This window comes from Rhea americana, unplaced genomic scaffold (assembly GCF_003343005.1).
Source record: "Rhea americana isolate MKP2758 unplaced genomic scaffold, rheAme1 scaffold_173, whole genome shotgun sequence".
NCBI classification, from domain to species: Eukaryota; Metazoa; Chordata; class Aves; order Rheiformes; family Rheidae; genus Rhea; species Rhea americana.
Genome location: NW_028185850.1, coordinates 718,829 through 742,747, shown reverse-complemented (window position 1 = coordinate 742,747; position 23,919 = coordinate 718,829). Strand labels below are relative to the sequence as shown.

The 23,919-nt window shown below is 36.1% G+C and overlaps 1 protein-coding gene across 1 annotated transcript in view; it reads left to right on the top strand.

Moving 5' to 3' along the window:
* STRN (striatin) overlaps positions 1–23,446 on the top strand; it is a 70,482-nt gene extending 47,036 nt beyond the window's left edge. The window contains exons 12-20 of the mRNA XM_085301190.1: positions 2,001–2,137; positions 6,744–6,919; positions 7,978–8,025; positions 8,644–8,765; positions 9,577–9,744; positions 10,494–10,634; positions 12,472–12,579; positions 13,916–14,002; positions 14,091–23,446. Coding sequence (XP_085157316.1) covers positions 2,001–2,137; positions 6,744–6,919; positions 7,978–8,025; positions 8,644–8,765; positions 9,577–9,744; positions 10,494–10,634; positions 12,472–12,579; positions 13,916–14,002; positions 14,091–14,260 — 1,157 coding nt within the window. The 3' untranslated portion in view covers positions 14,261–23,446. The remainder of the gene's footprint in view (positions 1–2,000; positions 2,138–6,743; positions 6,920–7,977; positions 8,026–8,643; positions 8,766–9,576; positions 9,745–10,493; positions 10,635–12,471; positions 12,580–13,915; positions 14,003–14,090) is intronic.
* Positions 23,447–23,919: the final 473 nt, after the last annotated feature.

The window sequence follows — 23,919 nt, the reverse complement described above, 5'->3', positions numbered from 1 at the left end:
TCTTTATTTAAATAGTAAATATATCATTAGAAGAATAAACAAATACAGTGGTGGCTTAGCAGTCTTTCAGTGAGTGTGAAAAAGTAGGTTGGCCAAATTATAATTAAGATGTACAAAAAAAACCCTGGCATGTGGCATAGTTACTGAAGATCTCGGTTGTTCTACTTCCTACATGCTTGGTGATTATTTTTTTTTTTTTTTTTTTTTATGAAAGGGTGGAGTAACTTAGCAACACTTTGGAAAGTGAAGGAATTTTTGTGTTGGATGTTTGCTTTCCAACTTTTCTTACATGTGCTAGGAACCATAAGAGCAGAGCTTTATTTTCATGTCTTTTCATGTATGTGTTTTTAATTCAGAGACTCAGATGGAATTGCAGAAAAACAAAAGAGGACAGTTAATTTTTATTAGTCCGAGTTCAGTATTACAAGCTGTTAGTTGCGTAATCYTTTATAAATCTGAGACCCTCTGATATTTTTGGCATCCAAATCTTGTTATCCTAGTAGCATTTCAAATTCGGCGTTAAATTCATCAGAATACATGAATTCTCTGGTAGCGCTAACAGCAGTCCTATATATGTTGTGTTGAATGGAGTCTTATAGCACAAATGCGAGAGAGAGAACAGTGGTTTGTACTCATCAGAGTGTGAAKAGATGTTTGCAATTAATAACTTGAGAACTAATTAAACAGCAGAGCATTGAGGGGTGTCATGAAAACCTTTTACTTGTTTGTGAAAGATAACAGAAAGCAAACAGGGCATTTTAGAGAGGTGTGCGCRTGGAATGGAAAGACCATGAAGATTATCTTACTATATGCTGGATGGACTAGAGAGAAAGTGAGCAACAACTGAAGCCAAAGCACTGAGACAAAGGAGGAAGAAGCCTGAATAGATCAGGCTATTCCTTGTAAGCCATAGTTTGTTGTGTTTAAACTTAGTGATTATGCCATTAAACTAAATAACATTTTGAGGATGAGCTGATGTTCCCTTTCCTCTCTCCCTGGCAGCAACGGTATTTACAAAGGCTTGTGTTTGCAGTGCAACTAAAAGGAAAAGATAGATTGTGATTTGTTGAAAGACTCTTGTAACTTGAGATACAAAGCACATAAAACTGAGTAGGGTCTGCCATGCCCAGAGATTACATTTTTGTATGTTCAGCTCATCTTTTGTGATATATGACTACAGGAGAGCTGTAGTAGAAAGCTGGTAATGGCACAGCTCTTTCCAGTTACATCGCATAAAGCTTTGCATCAAATGGTACAAGTGTATGAACTATACTCCCCTTAGTCTTCTGTGCTTCCATCTCCAGTGAATCTACCATCAAGCACACTTACATTAGTGACTAGTGCTCCTATAGACATGCTGTATAGCGACTGTGAACTAGTAAGTTTGGATACTGCTAGTAAAAATCTGGAATTCAGTGCTGACTAACCTATTGGGTAGTTAAACTGATTTTGCAAGCAGCAAGGAATTCTCTGCTTCCAGTCATATTGCTAGCTTGGAGTGCATGTAAACAAATCTTAATGTAGATATATTTTTGGATTCATATATGTGCAGCATTAAGAAAAAAGCCCCCTCCCCYTTTTTTTAAGAATGTACTCTGTATCTATCTGTTGCTCCCACTAGCTATTCTTTTATACATTTTTTGCTGCTTCTTCAGTCTTGTGTGTTTTACAGGGGAGTTGGGGAACAGCCTGAGTTTGTGTTATTTTTGCATTATACATGTGTGAGTGATTACATACTCTTCCCTCCTGTGGCTAATTGTGCTTATTGTCCTGAGTCATGCAGACTTCAAGTGCAAATATTATGTTCAGAGGGCACCATTGATTAGGAAGCGGGGTGCTTACCTTTAGAATGTCTGGGTTTTTTTCTGCATCCTTTTATATCTTTTTGTCCCCAGCTACTTGAGAGATTTTGTCTTTTGAAAGTAGATTATATGCTTTTGTTAATAAACATTTTATAAACCTATGTGGTTTTCTGTATGTTTTTGTTTCTTTTCTTGCAGTGGAAGCTTTAACATTCCCTCCTTCTTCAGGAAAGTCTTTCATTATGGGAGCAGATGAAGCCCTTGAAAATGAGCTGGGTCTTGGAGAGCTTGCAGGCCTTACAGTAGCCAATGAGGCAGATTCACTAACTTACGATGTAAGTGGTTATTAATAGTTACTCAAGGTCCTGCTGTCTCTACATGTTGAAGGCAGATGGCAGTTGCATCCATGTAGACTCAGCAGAAAAATTTCTTGTGTTTAAAATTATATCAGCAAAGGATATCACAAGTTTTTTTTTTTTTTTTTTAAATATCTGTTTTCTCCCTGTGCAGCAGCCTTCAAGCTGTCTTCAAGCCTTTCTCCTGCGGTCCTTTTGTGTGCTGTTTCATTCAAATAGTTGAAAGCTGAAAGTAACTGTAATTGGCGATAGTGATACAGGGGCACTGTATACCCAATCGTGGAGTTGGGTTACATGCAACATCAGGAATAGCATGACCAGCAGATAGATGTCTTCTCCGCTTGTGGCTGGTGAGGCCATACTTGTATCCAGTTTTGGGCCCTTCCACTTCAAGAGGAGAAGTTTTGTGGAAGAACAGGAGAAGTTGAGGGAACTTGACCTCTTCAGTCTGATGAAGAGGCCAAGAGGTACTGCAATAGCAGTCTGTAAGCATTGGCAAAGTGCTTATACAAAGATGACGGAGCCAAACTTCTTCATAGCATCAGCTGATACAGCAAGGGGCAACAGTCACAAATTGTGGCTTGAGAGGCCAAGCTAGGTTGGACATTATGAAAAAGATACTATATAGGAGAGTGGTGTAGCACTGAAGCAAGTTGCCCAGAGAGCTTGTGGAATTTCTGTCCTTGAAGGTATTTGAGTCTTGACTGGGGAAAACTATGGCTGACTTCATCTGGTGTTGGTGATAGTCTAATTTCAAGTGGGAGACTGAGCCAGAGGTCTTTAGGTAGGAGGCCTTTGCAGCTAGCACTTCTATGGTTGTGTGGGTAGCACAGCACTCCTAAGTTAATTTATATGGCTGCCTTCTATTTCGCTTTTTGTGGAAAGTGTTTCTTAAAATCGCTTATTTGCAGCAATATGCAGCCATATGCAGTTTCTGTCTATTTTTGATTTCTTGCAAAAAGATACTCTGGATATTACTTTAATCACTTATTCCTTTGTGATTTGACAACTTCAGGTGAGTCTTGCCATTGCATTGTCAAGCTCAGTCAAAGTTGAGGCAATTCATAAATGACTGAGTACTGCGTGTTGGAGAGGAATGTTGTCCTTCAGCAAACCTGACTGTTTCTAAGCAGTGACTGTCTGGGATTTTACTGTCACAAATCAGATCCAAGACTTAAAATAACATGCAGGTACTTACTCAGAAGCTTCACTGTTGTATGTACTTGTAGAGGCATATATTACACAGCTGATAACATTTACAGATAGTCTATGAATGACATTGCAGAGGCATGTGTGTGACTTTTTGTGAGTCATTAGGATTGCAATGAAATTGAACATCCCTGATTTTAAATTCAGTAGCTTAGTTTTATCTCCTAATTTGTGCTCAGTGTGAATTTTTATGTTAATCTTGCCCAACCTTGTCTCCAAAAAGATGATGTGCAAGTTCCACTTCTTTTCCAGTTACACATGAAATCTCTGATAAATTTTTAAATTTAGAGATGATGACAAACCTAATCCATCTGTATGAAATCTTTCTGCTTTCATTGATCAGCTTCATTGTTTAGATGAGTCTAGTGTCGTTTGTCCCTGCCTTCACATCTTGAAGGAACAGCTTTCATTTATGAAATGTAGCACTTCTTTGCGCCCCCTGCCCCCTCCCCATCTCTTCCTCTATGGATGGAGAGTATTAACTTCTGTTTGTTCACTGATTTAATGGCTTTATTAAGCCAGTCACTGTGATCAGGAATTCTTAGTCATTCTCACCTCACTCCTCATCTTTTCTACTCTTGACAATTTTAAAAATTCTTATTTGAGAAACTCCTCTCATTGCTGTTATCCTTATGGAAGCAGAATAAAAAATCATTTTTTCCAGTTCAAATTCCACTGGAAGTGTAGCTTAGAAGTAATACAATCTGTACTCTGGAGTACTTGGTACCTTTTTTTTCAGATGTCAAATGTGAATGAGGTATTTAGGAGGATTTCTTTTAAGTGTTGATTTTCTTGAGATTGACATTGAAAATTTTTCATGTGACTCAGTCTTCAATTATGTGCCCTTAAAAGTTGCAGACGCTTTCTTATTTTGAGGCCTTTTCTTCCCACTTAAGTTTTTATATGAGTTACTTTCTTCCACAAAATAGGAATATTAGCCTACTTCATTTCACAGTTCATATATTTAAAATGTTGCTTGGGCTGTCTTTAATTTAAAGAACAGTTTCAATTAAAGTAGATTGTTAATTTATTACTTAAAAGAGAATTTTTTCCCTTTGTATGTCTGTTCTTAGAATATCCAACAAAGTGAAATTTTTCAGCTTATTGGCCAATACAGTCTTAAATTTATCTGTTCTTTTTCCATGGTAACAACATTACACAGTTTTGTCTCAAGTGTTCAGTTCAATTGGTTCTTTTTTCTGTTAAGTTTTCTGGTTAGATTAAGAATTTCATTAAAAATTATAATAGACTATGTTGTGAGTACAGTACAAAGTACCTAAATTACAAATTATTTTACAGTAATTAATAACTTGGAGTTTTAATATGGGGTTTGCGGTAGGCTCTTGCTTGTTTGCCTACAGCTTTGGTCAACAAAAGTATCTGTAATGTTACAGCGTATCATGGCATTTTCTGGATTTTGCAAAGTTGTTTATGTAATATAAAGTTAAATACTTCCAGAGAGCATTGCTGTTTCTGGCAAATACTAGTACTGCCAGATCAGATGCCAGCTTTGGTGTGCAAACCCCTGCAAATACTGGTGTTCTTATTTATTTATTTATTTMTTCAAATCTCTGAATAGCTCACTGGTATTTTAGTAGAGATAGAAAAAGGAATCTGGCTGCTTTGTTTTTGCCAACTTTTCATGGCCSTTAGGTGACTCTTGGATGAAAAGAAGTGATGATAGTGTGGGCCGGCCTGTGGGGCATCTGCCTTTGGTTCTAGCGCTGCTCCTGGTCTGTTGACTGGTACCTCTGGCTGTTTCCCAATCTTTAAATCAGCCATCTGGGAAGTATTAAATCAGCCATCTGGGAAGTATTTAGAAATAAATTTTTGAATGAATGAGAAGTAAATTGAGAAAAGTGTCTTGTCAGAATTGGTGTGTGCTGTTAGGATGTCTGAGACAGCTGTGTGGGTCTGACAGACCGGGCGTAAGCGCTCTGCTTCTGGCATGGTCAGGTGGGGTTCTCTGTTACCTAAATCGGCATTAGATGCCTGTGTCGAGGCAACTGAATTCTGCTCCAGATATGTATGATTACTCTGTACACGTTGTACCCTTTTTGCTGAGACATTCTTGGTCAACATCCAGAAAATCTGACAGAGCTGCTAWCTTTACAGTCCTGCCCCTTCCTTGCAGCAGCCCCAGCATTTGTGTGATCTGTCACTGAGCCAACAGAGYTCTGCAGACTGACAACGAAACTGAACTCTAACCGAGCAGACAGCAGATAATTACTAAGAAGTACGATGAGACTGAGCCTGCTGGTTGTTACGCCTTTTTTCTTGTTGTTTGAACATACAGAACTCTCTAAGGGAAGTGAGCAAGTAACAGAATTTAAGGAAAGTTAGTTCTGGTTTTAAACCCTTTGTACCTTGCAAAAATAGCCAAAATAAAGTATAGATTCCCAAAGTGGCTCAAAAYAGCTGTCTCTTCTTTGCGGTTAATATTACTAAAGTATTTGAAGTTATCTAGCTTTCAATAAAATCATCAATATTTGAATTAATTGTTTGTATTAATGGTTTTTAATAGACCATTTGCAATGGTTATGGCACAGTAAAACTAACCATGGTAGTGATGACTGAAGTCCTAAAAGCCTGTACAGCATTTTATGTCAGTATTTATTCAGAGGAACAATGCTGAAATAACAGTTAAGGGCTTTCTTTCAGATCTGTTAAACATGCTGTAATTGCCAAATAATTGTGTCTATATGTATGATAGTTTATTACATGCCAGTTATATTCCTCAGGTGTATCCAAGTCATTTTTGCTCTTTTTTCTTTTTTTTTTCCTTTGTTTTTTTCTTCCTGACGAGGCTTGCTTGTATTGCATTATTGCAAAGCTTATACTGCCTCAGGAGAATGTGCTAGCCAGTATTCCTTTGTGCTCTGCTAGGTATTTTCCTGAGCTCTTAGGAGACTCCCATGTCAATGATATTTCAGATATTTATGAAACTCAACTTCATTGAGTCAGGCCTAGTATCAAAGMGTGAACCTATATGAATAGGTTGACCTTCAAATCCCAAACCAGGGGTTTATGTTGTCATCAGTCAAAGTTAATTTTCAGCTTTTAAGTTATGGAGCTTACCAGCTCCATACCAGTTTACCAGCTTATGCAGTGTATTTCAGGTTTGTACAAAACACATTACTGTGGAGGTATACTTGCTATCTGTTTTTGTGGAATATCTTYGTTTTCATATTCATTTTGAACTGTCTAATCAATGACAAATGGACCATTGCTCAGGAACACGTTGTTATGAAAAAAGGATGAGGTGATCTGGTATCTGAAAAATAACAAAGCCAAATTCTGATTTTGTCCTTCCTCTCCTGATGCCTTCCACATTAATTACAGTTTTAGCTTTTTTTTTTTTTTTTTTTTTTAATAGATAGCAAACAATAAGGATGCATTGAGAAAGACTTGGAACCCCAAATTCACTTTAAGAAGTCACTTTGATGGAATAAGAGGTCTGGCTTTTCATCCAGTTGAACCAGTCTTAATAACAGCTTCAGAGGACCATACATTAAAAATGTGGAATTTACAAAAAACAGCCCCAGCAAAAAAGTAAGACTTCATTTTTCTGTGTTTCCTAAGAGCATTTTTAGTCATTATTTATAGAAATAACATCATAGATATGTTGTCTTCTAACATTCCTTAGAGTTAATGGGAATTGTTCTTTGACTTTAAGAGTACACAAACTAGCTGTTAAAGAAGGGCAGAGACTTATAAAGAGTGCCAGGAGAAAGCCATGCAAGKTCATGAGTGCTTTTTTGTTCTCAAAGAGAAAAAAAAATCACTTTTATATTTTTCTTGTAGCTAACATGACATGTCTATTTACTAATGAAAATATTTGGACATGGCCTGTTTCATGTTAGCGTGTTTGCATGTGTGTAACACATAAGAGACAGTGTACAAAGCCCAACCACATGTCTGATGAAGTTTGAATTTGTGTATGTATACGCACATGCATGCATGTAAACACAAATATGCATACACAGACACACATACAAATTCTGACGTGGACTGACACATTATTAGGAGCCTTTTTACACTGTCTCCTTTGTGTTGCTCGAGACTTCCAGAAATGAGAGTAAATCCTCTGCGAGGCTAACATAGTAAGAGAGTATATCATAAATTTTAGGAAGAAAGGACAAAACGAGGCCTTCCTGCAGTCCATAATAGGCAACCCCTGGCTGRTAAAGTTTAAATTAAGGGTTTTGAGACTGTGCTACAGCTTTGGTGTAAAAACAAGGGGTCAAAAGCTCTCTCCCTCTAGGAGGGACTGGGAGCACTTAATATTTCCCCCTGATACTGACGACACTCTGCTTCTTTGCTGCTTTTGATGTACCCGCTGGTTTGACTGGTGTGGGAGGACTCATGTACAGCTTACCACTACCTTGGAAGTCTTTAAACAGGAAAAAAAAGAAAAAAAATGTTGTAATTTGAAAGCCTACGAAGAATTACTAATCACATGAAAATCATGTTGGGAGAGGGAGATGTGGAGGACATTCAAAAGAGCTAGATTTTAAGAACGTAGCGATTTTGGCACATTTTCGTAAAATATTTCATAAAACATTGTATAAGGTCAAATACATACTAATGTCTTCCTGTACTTCATTTAGGAGTGCTTCTCTTGATGTAGAGCCAATATATACATTCAGAGCTCATAAGTGAGTATTTGCTAAGAATGTTGTCTTGTCTTATTTTGAGAAAAGTAAGATTTTAAACGGACACTATTTTTTTCAGTAGTTTCCAGCATGTCAGCTAGTGATTTCATGTGGTACTCTTACTTCCCACCTTACTTATTTTAAATATCTGCATATGCTCTGTTCCTTTCCACATAACTATTTACATCTGGATCTAGGTAAACCACCATTAAAAAAAATATGGTTCAAATGTGATCAGGTTTTCTTTCATCATTGCAGCTCTTGCCTTTTTGTTGAGTATATGCATCTATAGAATGAAGCTGTTTTCAGTGAATCAGAATCTACTGAATGGTTTTCATGAGCCTTAGATTTTCAAAAATGGAGAAAAGCTATTTAAACAGATTAACAAAGCTTACACTTTAAAAGTGTGACACTGTTCATGTTGTTCTGACTGTAATTACATCACTAAATATTGTGAAGGGTTTTTGTGGGAGGTGGTATAGCATGTGATCTGAAATGCCCATAATTTTTATTGCAGTAAGTGAATTGTTATTTAACAAAGTGTGAAGATTAAGTTATTGTTTTTCATTTAATTAGTGAAAATGTTAATAGTCAACCTGGTTTTTGTGGATTGTATTCCAGTGGACCAGTGCTTTGTGTGGTAATGAGCAGTAATGGTGAACAGTGTTACAGTGGAGGAACTGATGGCCTCATCCATGGCTGGAATACAACCAACCCAAACATCGACCCCTATGACTCTTACGGTATGTTGCTATCAGACATAGCAATGAAATGATGCATCTAGAGATTTGTGTGGCTAAAAAAAGTATAATTTCTAGGAAATTCTTCTTTGAAAATTTAAAAGAGAAAATGGAATGTTGGCTTCAGTTACTAGAAGTAAATTTTTGTTTTAATACTGGTTGATGAGAAGATTGGCTTGGTGTTTTCATAAAAAGGGCTTTGATTTTATCACAATTTTGAGAATCAGTTAGGTTGAAAAAGTACTGGACCTAAGCTTTGGCAAGTACAGCAAATGTCTGTTTTAATGTTCTTTTCTTTTACAAATTGRTGTGCATATGAGATAAAAAGAGATTGTATAGTCTGAGACCAGTTGTTAACATTGTCTGCAAATTGCCAGTTCAGAAGGTTTAGCAAATATGAATGGGTGTCAGCCTTGTTTCTGTGTTTTAAAACATTCTGAACTTCTCATAGCTTCAGATACGATGAGCCTCAAAGCTGACTTTTGGAAAAAGAGACTCTTATGCCATTAATGTCTACTTGAGAGTTGATTTTTAAAATTGAAGTCTGTGTTGCTGACTAAATTGATATGGTCCCTTTTGCTGAAACTTTGTTTTSTTCTGTTAGTTATAAATCAGATAACTAAATGCCAGATATGCTGATGAAATATTCTTTACACTGGGATAAGTGAGCTTTCTGCATTGATAAGACCTATCTGCACTTTTTTCTTTATCAACTAGCTTATTAAAGGTGCTTCATAAACAGAGACCAGGATACAACTATTGATGTAACTTGTATTTTGTTTTGAAATGTGAATTGTTGTCATTCTCTTCACAGATCCTTCTGTTCTAAGAGGTGCTTTTGTAGGCCATACAGATGCAGTGTGGGGTCTAGTATACAGTGGAGCACACCAGCGTTTGCTGTCCTGTTCAGCAGACGGCACTATACGTTTATGGAAAGCTACAGAAATTGCTCCAGCTCTTAATATTTTTAATGATAATCAAGGTACGGAAAAGCACCCTACCTGAATTTTTGAGTGTCTGTGTTTAGGCTGCCATAATTTTGTCCACTCAGTAGAAAACTTGCTTGTCTGTTTTGGTGGATTTTACATCTTTATGAATATTTTTGCGGGGCAGTGAAGTTTGGATCCCTCCTGCTATGGCACCAGTTGAATAGATACCTATACATAGGGGGACAGTCACACGTATCTAAAATCCAACTCCTGCAGATTACCTGCTGCAGTTACTAGAGCCATGGAGGGTAACACTTCTACTTTGCAGTTCAGACGCTAAGTTTCCATTAGGCTTTTGCTTCTGGTTTGCCCAGAATGAAAATCCCCTTCCACCCCCTCAGTGGTTTGGAATAGCCAGTGAATAGATCCAGGCCAGGGTTGTAATACTTTTTTAGATTAGATTCCTTGGGCTTCTAACACAGTAGTTCTAGCCCAGTGTCTGATTTTGTGTATATCAAAGAAATAGAATAAAAGTAGTGATCAAGCAGACAATCTAGATTCTTGGTATAATTTAGATTTTAAAATCTATAATAAGATGGCATGCTAGTCTTGAAGTAATATTTTGGTATAATATGTACAAGACAGCAGCCTGTGTTTCAGCATTTCAAATAGTGTTCTGGAGGGATTTTTTTGTTTTAAGGTCACATAACTTTTCCTTTCATAAAGATGAACTTTTTGATATCAAGTGCTTTTGTTTGCTTTGACTAAATCTTACAGAAGCGTTTTCTAAATTGTTTTCTAGAAATGGGAATCCCTTCATCAGTAGATCTTGTGAGCAGTGACCCAAGCCTCATGGTAGCATCATTTAATAGTGGACACACTAGCATTTTTAACATGGAGACCCGGCAACGAATTCTTACCCTGGAGTCTGGAGCAGATACTAGTATGTATCAAAAAAAGAAATAAAATTGCTTGCTTTAGATCAGATACTGTTAATGGTCTTTTTAGTGCTTTCAAAATAATAGGCAGACAGTGTCATGGTAGCTTATAATATAAATTATGTTATAAGCTGCATTTTAAGATGTAACACAGTTATCATTACTATACCAGATCTCATGGGCACTTCAATAGCAGAAGAATAGTAATATCAAGAAAATACAAAGTTGATTTTACTTTCTAAAAATGGGGGAGGAGGATTTTTTTTTTCCCCAATCAAAGGTAGCCTTTTTTCTTTTTTTTTAAAGAAAAAGTTTTTTAAAAAAGTTTTTGTGTATGCTTCTAGTTCATTTGCTGGTAGGGTTTGTTTGAGATTTTCACTGTAGAACAACAGAAACTCCAGTGGAAGAGCGTATTCACAGGGTTCCTTGTAATGCCTTGGATCGTGGCAATGGCCAGCATCAGATGTTTTAGAGGAAACTTTAAGAACTCTCTGTCAAGATCTTACTTTACCTCTGCGTTTGGAGAGAGACTACTATGAGCTGAAGTTCTGCTGTCTAATTATATATTTTTTTTTAATAGGAAATAACCCTCTTGCCAGCTTTGCCTTTTTTTTTTCTTTTTTTCTTTCTTTTTTTTNTTAAAAGGAGACCAATGTGACAACCAGCAATAGCTTATTAGTATTTTTAGTTACATAAAGGCACTATAGTACTTCTGTATCTATATATTGAAAAAGAACCACCCAAAAACAAAAAACCAAGAATCATACAAGAGTAAAAGGAATCATCTGTTTCTGTCCCTGGCCAATCCAGGTTATCACTGTTCATTATGGGCCTTGTTCTACTTGGCATTTTAAAGCTGAGGATAGCTAGCTCTGATAAAATGTCATTTGCTATAAAGAAGTACTTTAGGTGGTTTTAGTAATTTACATTTTGATGATTTTGGGTGTTTTGTGGATACTGGCATTTTTTGTAGGTTCAGATTTTTAGAGGAAGATGTAAAATTAAAGTTTTCACCATCTGTGTAGCAAGTGATCCTCCAGTGGTCTTTTTATTTCATTTGGCAAGATTTTGATTAGTCGATGTTGAGTGTCCTTTGGCCATTAGCTTGTTTCATGTGGGAGTTGACTGTATTTGGATGATCTGTGAAGCAGTTGTTTCCTCTGCTCATCTGTCCCTCTTGCACTAGTCTGTGGATCAAAACAATTTCTAGATTTCTAATCAAAACATAAACTACCAAAAATTCTTCTTTCTTACAATTTYCTAGTTCCTGCTGTGAGTAGCAGGAGTTTAAGGGCAGGATAGACCATGTATAGTCTGGATATTTCAAAACTCTTGAAGACTAGAAAAGTGATGCTACTATGAGTAGTCCAGTGTCCCTTTCTTCAAGAAGAATTTTAATCCCTGTGTATCAAGTGATTGTAGATTTTTGCTGCTGGTGGTGGTTAAGGTGGGGAATCCTGTTTGTTTCCAAAACATGCTGACTGTAATGTTAATCTCYCTCAACTGCCTGTATATTATGGAGAAAGTTTGGCTTGACAGAAAGAGGTATGTGAAGGTGGGGAATGCAAAAAGGTATTTTCACTCATTTTTGATTTCTGAATCGTAAGTGGCACATCTATCTGAAAGTGTGGACCTTGTTTGTTTATTTGTATTTACACTTGTATGTATGGTTAATGTATGCCTCTGTGTGTGTAATCTGAAAAGTATTTTAGAAGAAAATGTAGATAAGGTATTGAAAGAATTTCCATTTTTTAAAGGTAGGAATTATGTTATTAATAAGAGTGATCACGTATTTATTTTGTAGTAGCAATTTACATGTGTTATGTGTGGCTTTTTTCTTAGCAGTCAGTTCTTCCTGTCAGATAAACAGAGTCATCAGCCATCCAACTCTTCCAATTAGTATCACTGCTYATGAGGACAGACACATCAAATTTTATGACAACAATACAGGTAGGTATCTTTCCAGCAGAGCCTAGTCGTAGCAGTTGTATAAAACAGAAACAGAATTTCATTGTGATTAATATTCTTCACATAAATCCTAGGAGATGTTTAGAGGTGAATATCCTCTGACAGAGAAATAGCTTTTCACCAGTACGCCAGAAGATGGCCAGCCCATATAAAACTTTACTGGGTCAGTAATGAAGAACTTGCAACATTCTCTGTCACTTGTTTTTAAATGCCTTAAATATGGGTGTTGTCGATACTTAATTAGAAGAGATCTTCTGGTATGTTTTCGTGTACTCATGGTCATGTTTCTTCTATTGTGCCTGCTATCTTTGTCTGAGGGCAGGAAGCTTGGGCACTACTTCAGTGCTTCTAAGACCACTATCTGGATGGTCTGGAGGTAGAAGWTCCCTTGCAGGGCATCATTCTCAATTTGATTCAGCGTTTATCTTTAGATCTTGCTTTGGTGGAAGGAGCTGGACAATTTTAATACTATTTTTAATCTGTAGGGGAAGTCACAATAAGATGAGTAATTAAAAATTACTTCATTTAAAGGAATTTCTGAGTGGAATGGTAGTATTAATACGGTCTTCTTCCTGGGAATCTTGAGGATGTTCAATGTGTGACTTCTTTGCTTCCAGGTCACACTGTCTTTAAGTTAAGAACTTCCAGTATTCTTGTTGATTTTACATGTCACTACCCTGATTTGTGTTAAATGAGAAGTGGTCAAAGGATCCAATGGAAACTGTGGAAAAAAGCTGAAAATAGCTGGTTGATTTGTTTATAGTTCTGTAATGGTAGAGGAAACATATTTGGCATCTCCATTTTTTATGCTTTCTTATTTTCTGCAACAAAAAAAAAGGAAATATGACCTTTGATTTCTTATTTTTGATATAAAATCATTACAGTAAATAGTGAGAAGATGGAATAAAACACTGATTCTCTCTGTGTTGATAAATGTATCCCTTATTCCTGTTCGGTTTATATTCATTGCTTACCAGTGTACTCGGCCTCTATCCTCCTTTCCACTCAAGATATTGCTGCTGAACTTAAGTCACTTGAGACATATTTAAAGTGCACACTTACTGCAGCATCAGGGTGGTTTGACGCACACAATGTAAAGGACTAAAGAAGCTGGTAATAATGGTATCATTGCTATTCTGAGATGGTAAATATTACAAGAACGACTTTTTGTATAACTGTATTCAATTGTGGGACAAGATCTTGTTTTTATAGTAATGTAGGCTGTGGTAGGGTTTAGGCAATGAATACAGATAAGTCAATTGCAGAAAATAACATGAATCTTTTCTTTTTGTTTTTGTTTTGTTCCCCCCGCCCAAAGGAAAACTGATCCATTCCATGGTAGCTCACTTAGATGCAGTTACAAGTTTAGCTGTTGACCCTAATGGCTTGTATTTGATGTCTGGCAGTAAGTACATTAAATTTCATTATTTACCTTTCTCACAACAGTGGCAGATATGAGAATTATAACAAAAACTGTTTTTTCCTTTTTTTAGGTCATGACTGTTCAATTCGCTTATGGAATCTTGAGAGCAAGACCTGCATCCAGGAATTTACTGCTCATCGCAAAAAATTTGATGAATCCATTCATGATGTGGCATTCCACCCATCCAAATGCTATATTGCCAGTGCAGGAGCAGATGCTCTGGCTAAAGTGTTTGTATGACAGAGTGCTTCCCTTTCAACTCTAGCTTGTATATATTTAACCAGCTGCACAAAAGAGAAGGGGGCAAGAGTCTCCTTACCCTGCCCTATAATTCAGAGAATGTTTGTAAGTGTTTAGTTTTTGCAGGGTGCTCTTTTCTAAATTAAGGTTTGTTCTGGTTTCTGTGAGCTCAGCTGGTGCTGAGAGCTTGGAAACTCTCAGTTTCAAATAGTTCAAAAACAAAAGAAGCGCTTTTATTTCGGAGGGTGTGAGTTTTCGTCCAGGCAGGCCTTGGGTGAAACTTGGGTCTATGTATTCTCTATTAATAAAACGGGATACTGGAAAGGAAGAGTCCAGTTGCTTCAGGGAGCGGGAAAAGAGGGAAACTTCCTGGGATGCTTCTCATAGGGGAATCTTAATGTGCTTAAAATTAAATTGCCTGGAAAAAGTGTCAGTTCACATGTTCATTATTGTGCCATGTGAGAGGCACTTTTATCATCCCTTTGGTATTAATAAGTAGATAATGTTCAGAGAGCAGTAGCTGATAGTTAATCTCAGCCACCTGGCTGCTAGCCTAAGATAAATGTGGTTAAAGGAAAATTACTAACAAAAATTAAAATGCAGAAAAGTTTTGTTACATCTTTTATGTTATACAGCAAATACTTAGTTTGCAAAAAATATATATAATTTTTTTTAAAGACTGTATTAGTGTGTGGCTAGAAGCTGAGCCTTTAGTCTAGTCACAATTAACAACAGACTGAAGCAGTCTGTATATACTGTAGTAGCAAATTAACTTATTCAGATTTATAATACTGTTTATCCTTGGAGGTCTGGCACAAGAAATAATCACAAAACTTTCCAAAGAAACTCTCTTACAGTATAATTATCAAATGTTCATCTCCTCTTTCTGTTCCTGCTAAAAAAAAAAATAAAATAAAGAAGGTGTCATTCAGGGCATTAAGTGTAACAGTGAAATACTTTAATTCATTTGAAGATAAAAGCTATACCTGATACTCCATATGAGTTGTATTACTGTAATAGATGTCCATATAGAGTTCCACCAATTTGAAAGATTCTGCTATTTCTGGAGGTATTTCCTAACTTTAATACTTGTGGAACTTTTAACATGTTGTATTGTGCCATTGATCACGTTATGTGAAGAATGAATGCTTTTTTTTTTTTTTTTTTAATTATTCAACAAATGTGCTTTGTTTGTATATTCAGGGCTCATCTGTTGATCTGAATGACAAATAACTTTTAAATCGATATTTTATTCTCTTTATCCCTTCCTAAAGGAAGTGCATGGATTCTTTTCTGTTACGCATCATCATCAAAGTTTTTATTACTCTTCTCCAAGTCTATGGGGGTTGGTGTTTTCCTTTTAAGTGAAATGAAAAGCAGAATTTATGCTGGAAGTGGTGTGGTGCTGATGTGAGCAGGAAAGAACCCAATGCAACTCTTTCAAATACCAACTTAAGTTTAAGACTGGAAGTTGATAGATAAATCTTTACCTTTAAACTGACACTTCTTAAAAAGGAATCATTGAAAAATATCGACATAGGATTTGGTCATGTTGTTTTAGAATGATGTTTCAGGATGGGACCATGTTTTAAGCTGAACTAGTTTAGATTAACTGTATTATTTAGAATAAAAGATTGATCTGTGCTGTTTGAGCCTGCAACACATTGTATTTACTGCTAAAATACCCTGGAATACCTTTTATTGCTCAGAATATTCRGATATGTCACTTCATGATACTGATATGCAATATATTTCCATAGATAAGATTAGAACGTTTACCATTAAACAGATGACTACAATATTAATTCAGATTATTTAGTTTTTATAATGTGTTTTGATTATGATGAAAAGGGGGAAACTTGGCTGCAAAACTGAGCATTCAACTTTGTGAGAGTTCTGTGTACTTGACTCCTATTCTTTCAGTGTCATTATTTTATTTCTTTGTGAAACGGAATTACAAAGATTTATTTGAAAAATTCTAAAAGTTATGTATATTATATATGTGTATATATATATATTGTAAACTTGTATTAAATATGTCTAGTAAGGGAAGACTCCATGGGTGCATTTTAATGTTTTAGTATTAAGAGTTCTCTTGAGTTTGTGTATACAAAGGATAATGGTGTGAGTATGAAATGAATGTTGTGCTTTTGCTTACACAATACAGTAAATAGTTACAATTGTTTAAATTGCTGTACATAAAACTAATAGGCCAGCATGCTTGTTTTTAAAGACGGTCATTCTGATTACAATTGGAATGTAAGAAGTGGCTGTTTAAATGTGAATTGAAAGACGAAAATCACTGAAATGTGATTCTTTAAAGCTGGCAATAGCTAGAGGATGAGGTGCCTTTAAACAAAAACAAATGTAGCCTTATAAAGAGGTTGTGGAGTATATATATTTTTGTGCTGGTCTTCATAATTGATGTCAATGTCTTTTTACTGTACTTGCTCACATACTTGTAGGACTGCAGGGTATTGTGCATGAGCCTGTCAGGTCTTCTGAACGTCATCATAGAAGTTAGGGATGAAAAGATTATTTAGGTTATCTAGTTCATCTGCTTGCTAAAGCAGGTTTATAGACTTGTGCATTTTAATAGTGTCTTGGACAGTGAGGTTTTTATGTATGTTTGAAATGATTAGACTTCCTTTTATTGTATCTCACTGACAGGAGAATTTACCTGGTGTTTAGCAGTTCTTTTCTGTAATTTCACATCAGTATTCCAAGTCATGTTCTTTTGTGCCATTTGAAATATTACTCATTGTCTTCATAATTTGGAACCTGCAAGTGCACACTAGCCCTAGTTGTATATTAATGTTCCTTTCATCATTCTTCGAGCTATTTTTAGCTGACTCCTTATACACAACTTCTGTTCTTGTTTTCAGCTTGTTAGCTCATTTCTCTATAGCTTGATGCCTATAACACCATTCCACATACATGACTTGCTGGACTTAGTCTGGAAGTAACCTGATAATTTATTTTTTATTTTTTTTAATCTGTAACATGATGCCTTTGCATAGGAAGTCCAAACTTTTGGTCTTATGGCTCATGTCACACACACACAAATCTTATTTATCTGACAGTTTTAAATAATTACAAGCATTGCTGCTTCTCAGGTTTCTTCTTCACTTTTCAGTTTGTATTTGTTTCTTCTCCAGCTGGATACTTAACACTTTCTTCATGATTAATACTATTCTTTGTAAGTTTGAACTTCTACAGGCACTAAAGTATTTTTATTTTCCTCCCTTTTATATGCAGTTCTTCCACATTTGATGTAATTGGTAATTTCATGAATGTGATTGATACACACACACACACACACACACACACACACACACACACACATCATATATATGTATGTGTGTATATATGTATACATGCATACACACATATATGTATATATGTAATATAAATAAAACTGGACCTAATGCTTATTCTTGCAAGAAGCATTTTTGTGCAACTCAGTATATCGCGTTTTCCCATTACTGATTTTTCCCATATATAATTCACATAGTATATTTTGTAATGATTAACTCAGAAATTTTTGTGTATGTTAACCTGTGCTACTGATTTTGTACTAGTGACTAAATGAAAAAGAGAAGTTGCAGTGCTTCCGTACGCTGAAAATTGATCCACTAGGTTTAAATATTCTCATTTTTAATTCTRAATTACATCACTGTAGTATGTGTTTTCACATACTTGATTCAGTTACCAAAACACTCACACAAAATAATTTGAAGTAACTTGGAAAAAGCTCTAGATATAATTATATTGTGGAAAATATTTATTTCACTTTTATTATAGAGTCCTAGGCAATGCATTTATTTTTCTGCCTCAAAAGACAAAAAGACAAAATTGTTTTGATATGCGGTAAAAGACTTTGTTTACTGCTTATAGGAAGATCACCTGATTAATATTTTTGGATCTCATTCATCTTCATTTTGGTAAAATAATGTTTTAGCAAGGAGTTTGTACAACTGTATAGTACCTAGGTTTGTTCTTTTTCTTTGCCATATGTTTTCAATTAATGTGGTGTTAAATCAGCCCTTTACATAACGTGTTTGAGTAAGTGCGTGACGTTTTACATACAACTTCGTGATTAGGCCATACAGTGTCATTTTGCAGTTGTAAATTCAAAGTAAATATAAATTTGTCCTTTTGAATAAATATGTAAAGGATAAAGGACTTAATCACACTATCTTTTTCAGTATGTCTGTGTGATCTCAGATGTGTCCCTTTTCCCCACCTCCATACTTACGCTTTAACAATGTGATTTTGAGGAGCAGCRATTTCCATAAACTGATAAGTCGCTTGGGCAGTGTTTGATTGGCAGAAGTATTAGTCCGTACCAAAGGAAACAAAAAATTAAAAAGGCAGACATAACCATCAGTTCATAAAGGTTTTCAGGTGTCTTTGAAGATGTGTATTTGGGAGTGTTTGCAGCATGTGGTTTGGCAGGGTCTTTTCAGTACTGTCTTAGGGAGACTATTTGACACCTTTGTGAAATGTTTATTATGGATTGTAAGTAGTAAATGTTCTATGGTCCAGTTTACAGCTTCTTAAAATCTGTCTTACARTGGGTCACATTTTGTAAGGTAGGTTGAGTGACGGAAGAAGATGCAGCCAGTGTATTTGTTCCTGTGTCTGGACACCAAAAGACTACAGCAGAGTTCTTAATGGAGCCCTCTTGCTGAACCGTCAGGCTTGTGATCTAACCTGAATAGGTTCTTCAGCATTATATTAAATGAGATTCTACTGGAAAATCTTTATTAGTAGTAGTATTTTTGTTTTGAAGATCTGTAGACGGTGACAGTATTTGGCATTGTGTGCCTGTCAGTGAGGCAAGCTGACGGATCATTCTCTGAACTCCAGAGAGAATATGATCAGTGAGGTGTCCGAAACCAGTGTTGCTCCACGGGACTGGTGCGACCTCAGTAGCGTCAGACTGGGAAGCTGTGCAGGACTTAGCCTGGCACTGTCTCAGAGGACGAAGGAAACCCTTTAAAGGGTCAGAGGAGCAAGTTCAGTGAGGCTTGCCCAGGTCACTCCTAAGTTTATTCATTCATCCATTCATTGCAGGCTGTACGTAAGACAAAATTTAGTGCATATACAGGTTCTTTTGTGTCAAAGAAGTAATTTGTTCAAATTTCAAAACTACTAGTTTAGCAGAGGAGATGGCAAGATATTTCTAACAAGTCACTACTTAAATAAGAATACAACCTTTTTCTTAAATTAATGCTCTTGTTGGGGGCCTGACTGTGCTAAGATAGATACCTCGGACAGCTGTAATGGGACCACTCTTGCCCTTGTGGATGAACATTTGCTTTAAAAAATAACAGGATTAAGGCTCTGTTTTGTGATGTCTGTTAGGATTGAACCAAAGCCACAAGATTTGGAAAGCAGAAATGATAATTAGGCTTGTTTCTCAGTTTTCTTTTTTTTTGCATAAGTCACTACCTTCATGTTTAAAAGTAATACATTACATGCATAGTGTCATTTTCATCACTCATAAATATCCTAGTCTGTAAAATGCTCCCCCTTCAGATTGCTTGTGAGGGCACTTGTGAACTGTCGCTTGTAGCTTTCCAGTTCAGCAATAATATGATAAAGGAGTGTCCAAACCATTCGCCTATGTTGATCATTGTTTCTGTATCTTTTTTTAATGTTATTTTTTCATACAAATGAGAGGTGGATTGACCTAGTAGTTCCAATTAATTTGTAACTCGCTTCAGTACACATGTATTTCAGCTTTCTAACAGAGGAGTTGGAACTCTTATAAGACTCGTGGAAATAACTGTGAAAACATTATACTGTTTATAATATAGCATTTTAAAACATTCTGAAATTTGTGGATATTCACCGGAAATTGTTTTGGTCTTCACTGTTAAAAAAATGAAATCTGAATATGATTAAAACATAAAGTTAATTGGTTTGTATAAAATGCTGCAATCTTTGACGTGGTAGTTTGAGTTTTCTTGGACATCTGCTGTTGGTARGCATTGCAGTGATGCTCAGTTTAAGCTGTTCTTGTTGAATTACAGAGAGGAGGCAAAGATTTTTCTGCAAAGTCTACTACCTTTCCCTATCTGAAAAACATTTCAGGAAAGCCTCTTTTTCCATAAGGAGGTGAAGGGGTTGAATGTTCTGTCTAAATCTGATGCGTATTTAGTTGATGGGGTTACAATACATTAACAGTCTCGACTGTTTCATCGTTGATGGGTTTAGGCCTATAGAAGAATAGTGTTAGGGGAACTAACWGCCTGTAAACTGCCAGTCAAACCCTCAGCGATGTTTTTATTGAGCAGGAGTGAAACTAGTGGAAGTAGACAGTGTTTAATTCATCCAGTTACATAAGAGGTGCTTCAGGAGGAATAACTCACAGATAATCTTACGTACTGTAGAGCATAGCAGCAAACATCGACAGGGGAGGAACTAGAATGACTCTTGTGTAAATAGTCTTTGCTCAAATAACCCTGTTCAGCAGATGGGGTTAATCCTGTGAGGGAGAATCTTTGGGAAATCTGCCCTTTTAAATGATATCTCTGCCTATGCTGATGTACCTGTTGTGCAGATTTTTTTTTTTTTTTTAATCTAACTTTATCACTTAAATCCTTCTATAGACTATAATTTCTTGGAATCTTAGAATCTCATCTGCATTGGGCTCTCAGGGCAAGATAAATTATTAAAGCATTATTGATACTCTTTTAGAGTGTGTTTTGAAGAGTGGGATTTCACTTGCAGCCTAATCTTCCCACAACCACCAGAAGGCTCTTTTGCACCTCCTTACTCATAACACACTTTCATTGTACTGAGTTCTCTTATCCCACCTACTGACTTAATTTTACTGCTCCGTCAAATGAGTTGTCAAAACTCATGGAGCGCTGTATCAATTAAGATGATGTTCTTGAGAATCCGAATTCARCTGTAGAATCCGAAAGTGCAGTTGAACAGTGCAATTTAGAGGTCTGAACTGGTTTGTTGTCAGTAGATACTTGGTGGCTGAGGAAATCCAAACTATAGCTGAACTAAGGTAGCGTTTAGTAGCATATGCTTTTTAGCCCAAGTTTYTTCCTGATTGAGTCTACGTTGTGGTGTTGTGTGTTAAACTAGTTTGGCCCTGTTTGTGCTGCCAGGCCATGCTGTGGTCCAGGGAGATAAAACCATGTTTAAACCATGTCTGCATGTGTTTTAAAGCTGCTCCAAGCCCTGTGTTCACAAGGTCCTCGAGCCCTGCCTGCTTGCATTCACTCGGAGAGTTTACTCGCTTGCTTTTACAAGAAGCCCTTAGTCTTAGTGCCAGAATGTTAAGTAGAAGGTTGAGAARAGATTCACACAGCTGGATTTGTACTTTTCTAAAAGGGAAGGGATAACTTGTTACCAAGCCAAATATTTTCRTTATTTTGGATTACTTACTAAAAACAGCCAAAAACATTGTTTAAGGGATGAATGATGGACTTCAAGCTAATATTTTTCCATTAAGAATTTATTTTTTTATTCTTCTTTCATCAAGATAGCAGTCTTTGAGTGTAGCTTGTTTTCAGATGTATGGCTCCTAAAATTGTTGTCGTCTTGCAGTCAGACATTTACAAGCATACACAGATTTTGAAGACTGTCACATATGTTAAGACTTTTTCTGGAAATGCAAAGTGAGCATGTTAGCTAATAATTTCTTGTACCTTTGTAGCCTAAGCAGACTGCAAAGCAGTTTTGTGCTATGTTTTCCTTGAATCATGCATCTGAAAAACCTGTAGGAGAGAATTCATGATAATAAGACTATTGTTGCTGTAACATTTTCTATTTGGCATTTGTCAGCGTGTCTGCTAGCTGCATTGTATTTCATACAAGTATCTTCAATTGGTTTCTTTCAAAAGAAAGGTAACAAAGAATGTTTTCAGACAAATTTCTTTGGCTTATGGAACTAAAAATAATAAAACTAAAGTAATTATCCAATATGTTTCTCACCATAATGACAGTTTGGACTTTCTTTTTCTTTTTTTGTTGTTGTTGCTTGTATCCTCTACTACTTTTTTTCCTACAAAAACAACTATTGATTTAGTTACTTGGCAGTTTCCTTTCACAGGAGATAATGCAGGTTGTAACCACTTAAATGTTAGTAATTACAGTTGCTCCTATTCTTTTGGGGTCRCTTTCATGACAGGTAGTTGATAGGAAATGGCTACTGTTACTGATATGTAAACTCGTTGTTAAACAGCTAAAGGAAATTAAGATTCCCCAGCAGAAGGATGCTGAAGTTATGATGTTGCATGCCAGTTTAGAATGACTACTTTGAAAAAATGTTGGACTTTCAGTGTCTTGCAGAGCAGTGGATCCAAATGAGAAGTATCTGCTTGTTGAGTAATACGGTCCGCTTGTCAGTTTGCGTATGGTTCAGTACAAGGCTGTGTCAGAATTACGATACCACCAAATTACCTTGTTTAAATGCTACTGTTGTATAAAAGTGAATGTTATCTTAAGTCAGATGTTCTATTTTCTAGTTTGTGAAGGAAATAGTTCTCTTGGAAGTACGAATCCATAAACTTTGTGTAACTCATGATTCCAGAAAGGCTTTCTATTCATGGGAAATGACAGAAATAGTGATTTGTTCTTTTAGCATTTGATAAGCCTTTATCATAAAAAAAAATACAAAATGTTGCTTTAAATGAAAATGCTGCATCAAACATTACATTTCATATTAAACTTCAATATTTTAAAATCCTGGATGAATATCTAAAATGTCAAAGATAGAAAATTCTGTGGGAGATTATTTTGAAATACACCAGTATATTTTTRAGCATCTCAATTGCAACCCTGGATTTGCTATTTTTCACTGCAATACATGTTTTGTGAAACTTCTTGGTAGCTTATATTTCAAGTTACATTCACTTTCCTGATTAAACCAAGTAAATACTTTGTCATTAAAATTTTATTGATCTGCTTATGTTAGTGTGCAGTTCAAAATGAGACCACATTGAGGTGACCATGCAGGTATTTATATTGGTATGACAGTAGTGAAGTGGGATAGCTGTATACTGTACCTGCAATCTGTGCTGAGCAAAATCACATGGACTTCCAGAAATAAGCAATGTTTTTTAAGAGCAGCTTTATTTAATGTTACAGCAGCAAGTAAGTGTCATTTGTACCATATAATTATGTAAATTGGGTGCTAATAAATACTATTTTTCAACATTTTGCATTGTGTTCATAATTCTGCTCATTTCTTATCAAGAAATGTGTGGTCTTAGAGTGTGTATCAGGAGAGGGAAATGCCCGCCGACTAGCACAAATTGACATGAGTTTAGAGTGGCACAAGGTAACTTCGTGTGAACTTCCTTTTGAACTGTGCAAAGTATTTTGTCTCCACTTTTCTGTTTTCCATATGTTTTGTTTTTCTGCTGTTATGCCATCTTGACGCAGCTGGCACCCTACATCTTTCCAAGCCCTTAGGCACATGGTCTCCAATATCTGCATCGGGGAACATGCTCGCAGAGTGGGTACCTTGCTCCTTCGCTCAGGAGCTGATTTATCAGCAGTGCATAGATTGCAGCAAAATGTGGCACACTTCCTAGGTGGAACATTCTTTTAAAACAGAAATAAGTCCACAGCTCTGCCCTTGGGGAGAGATTGAGAGAGAGCAAACCACACATCACAGATGGCAGTTG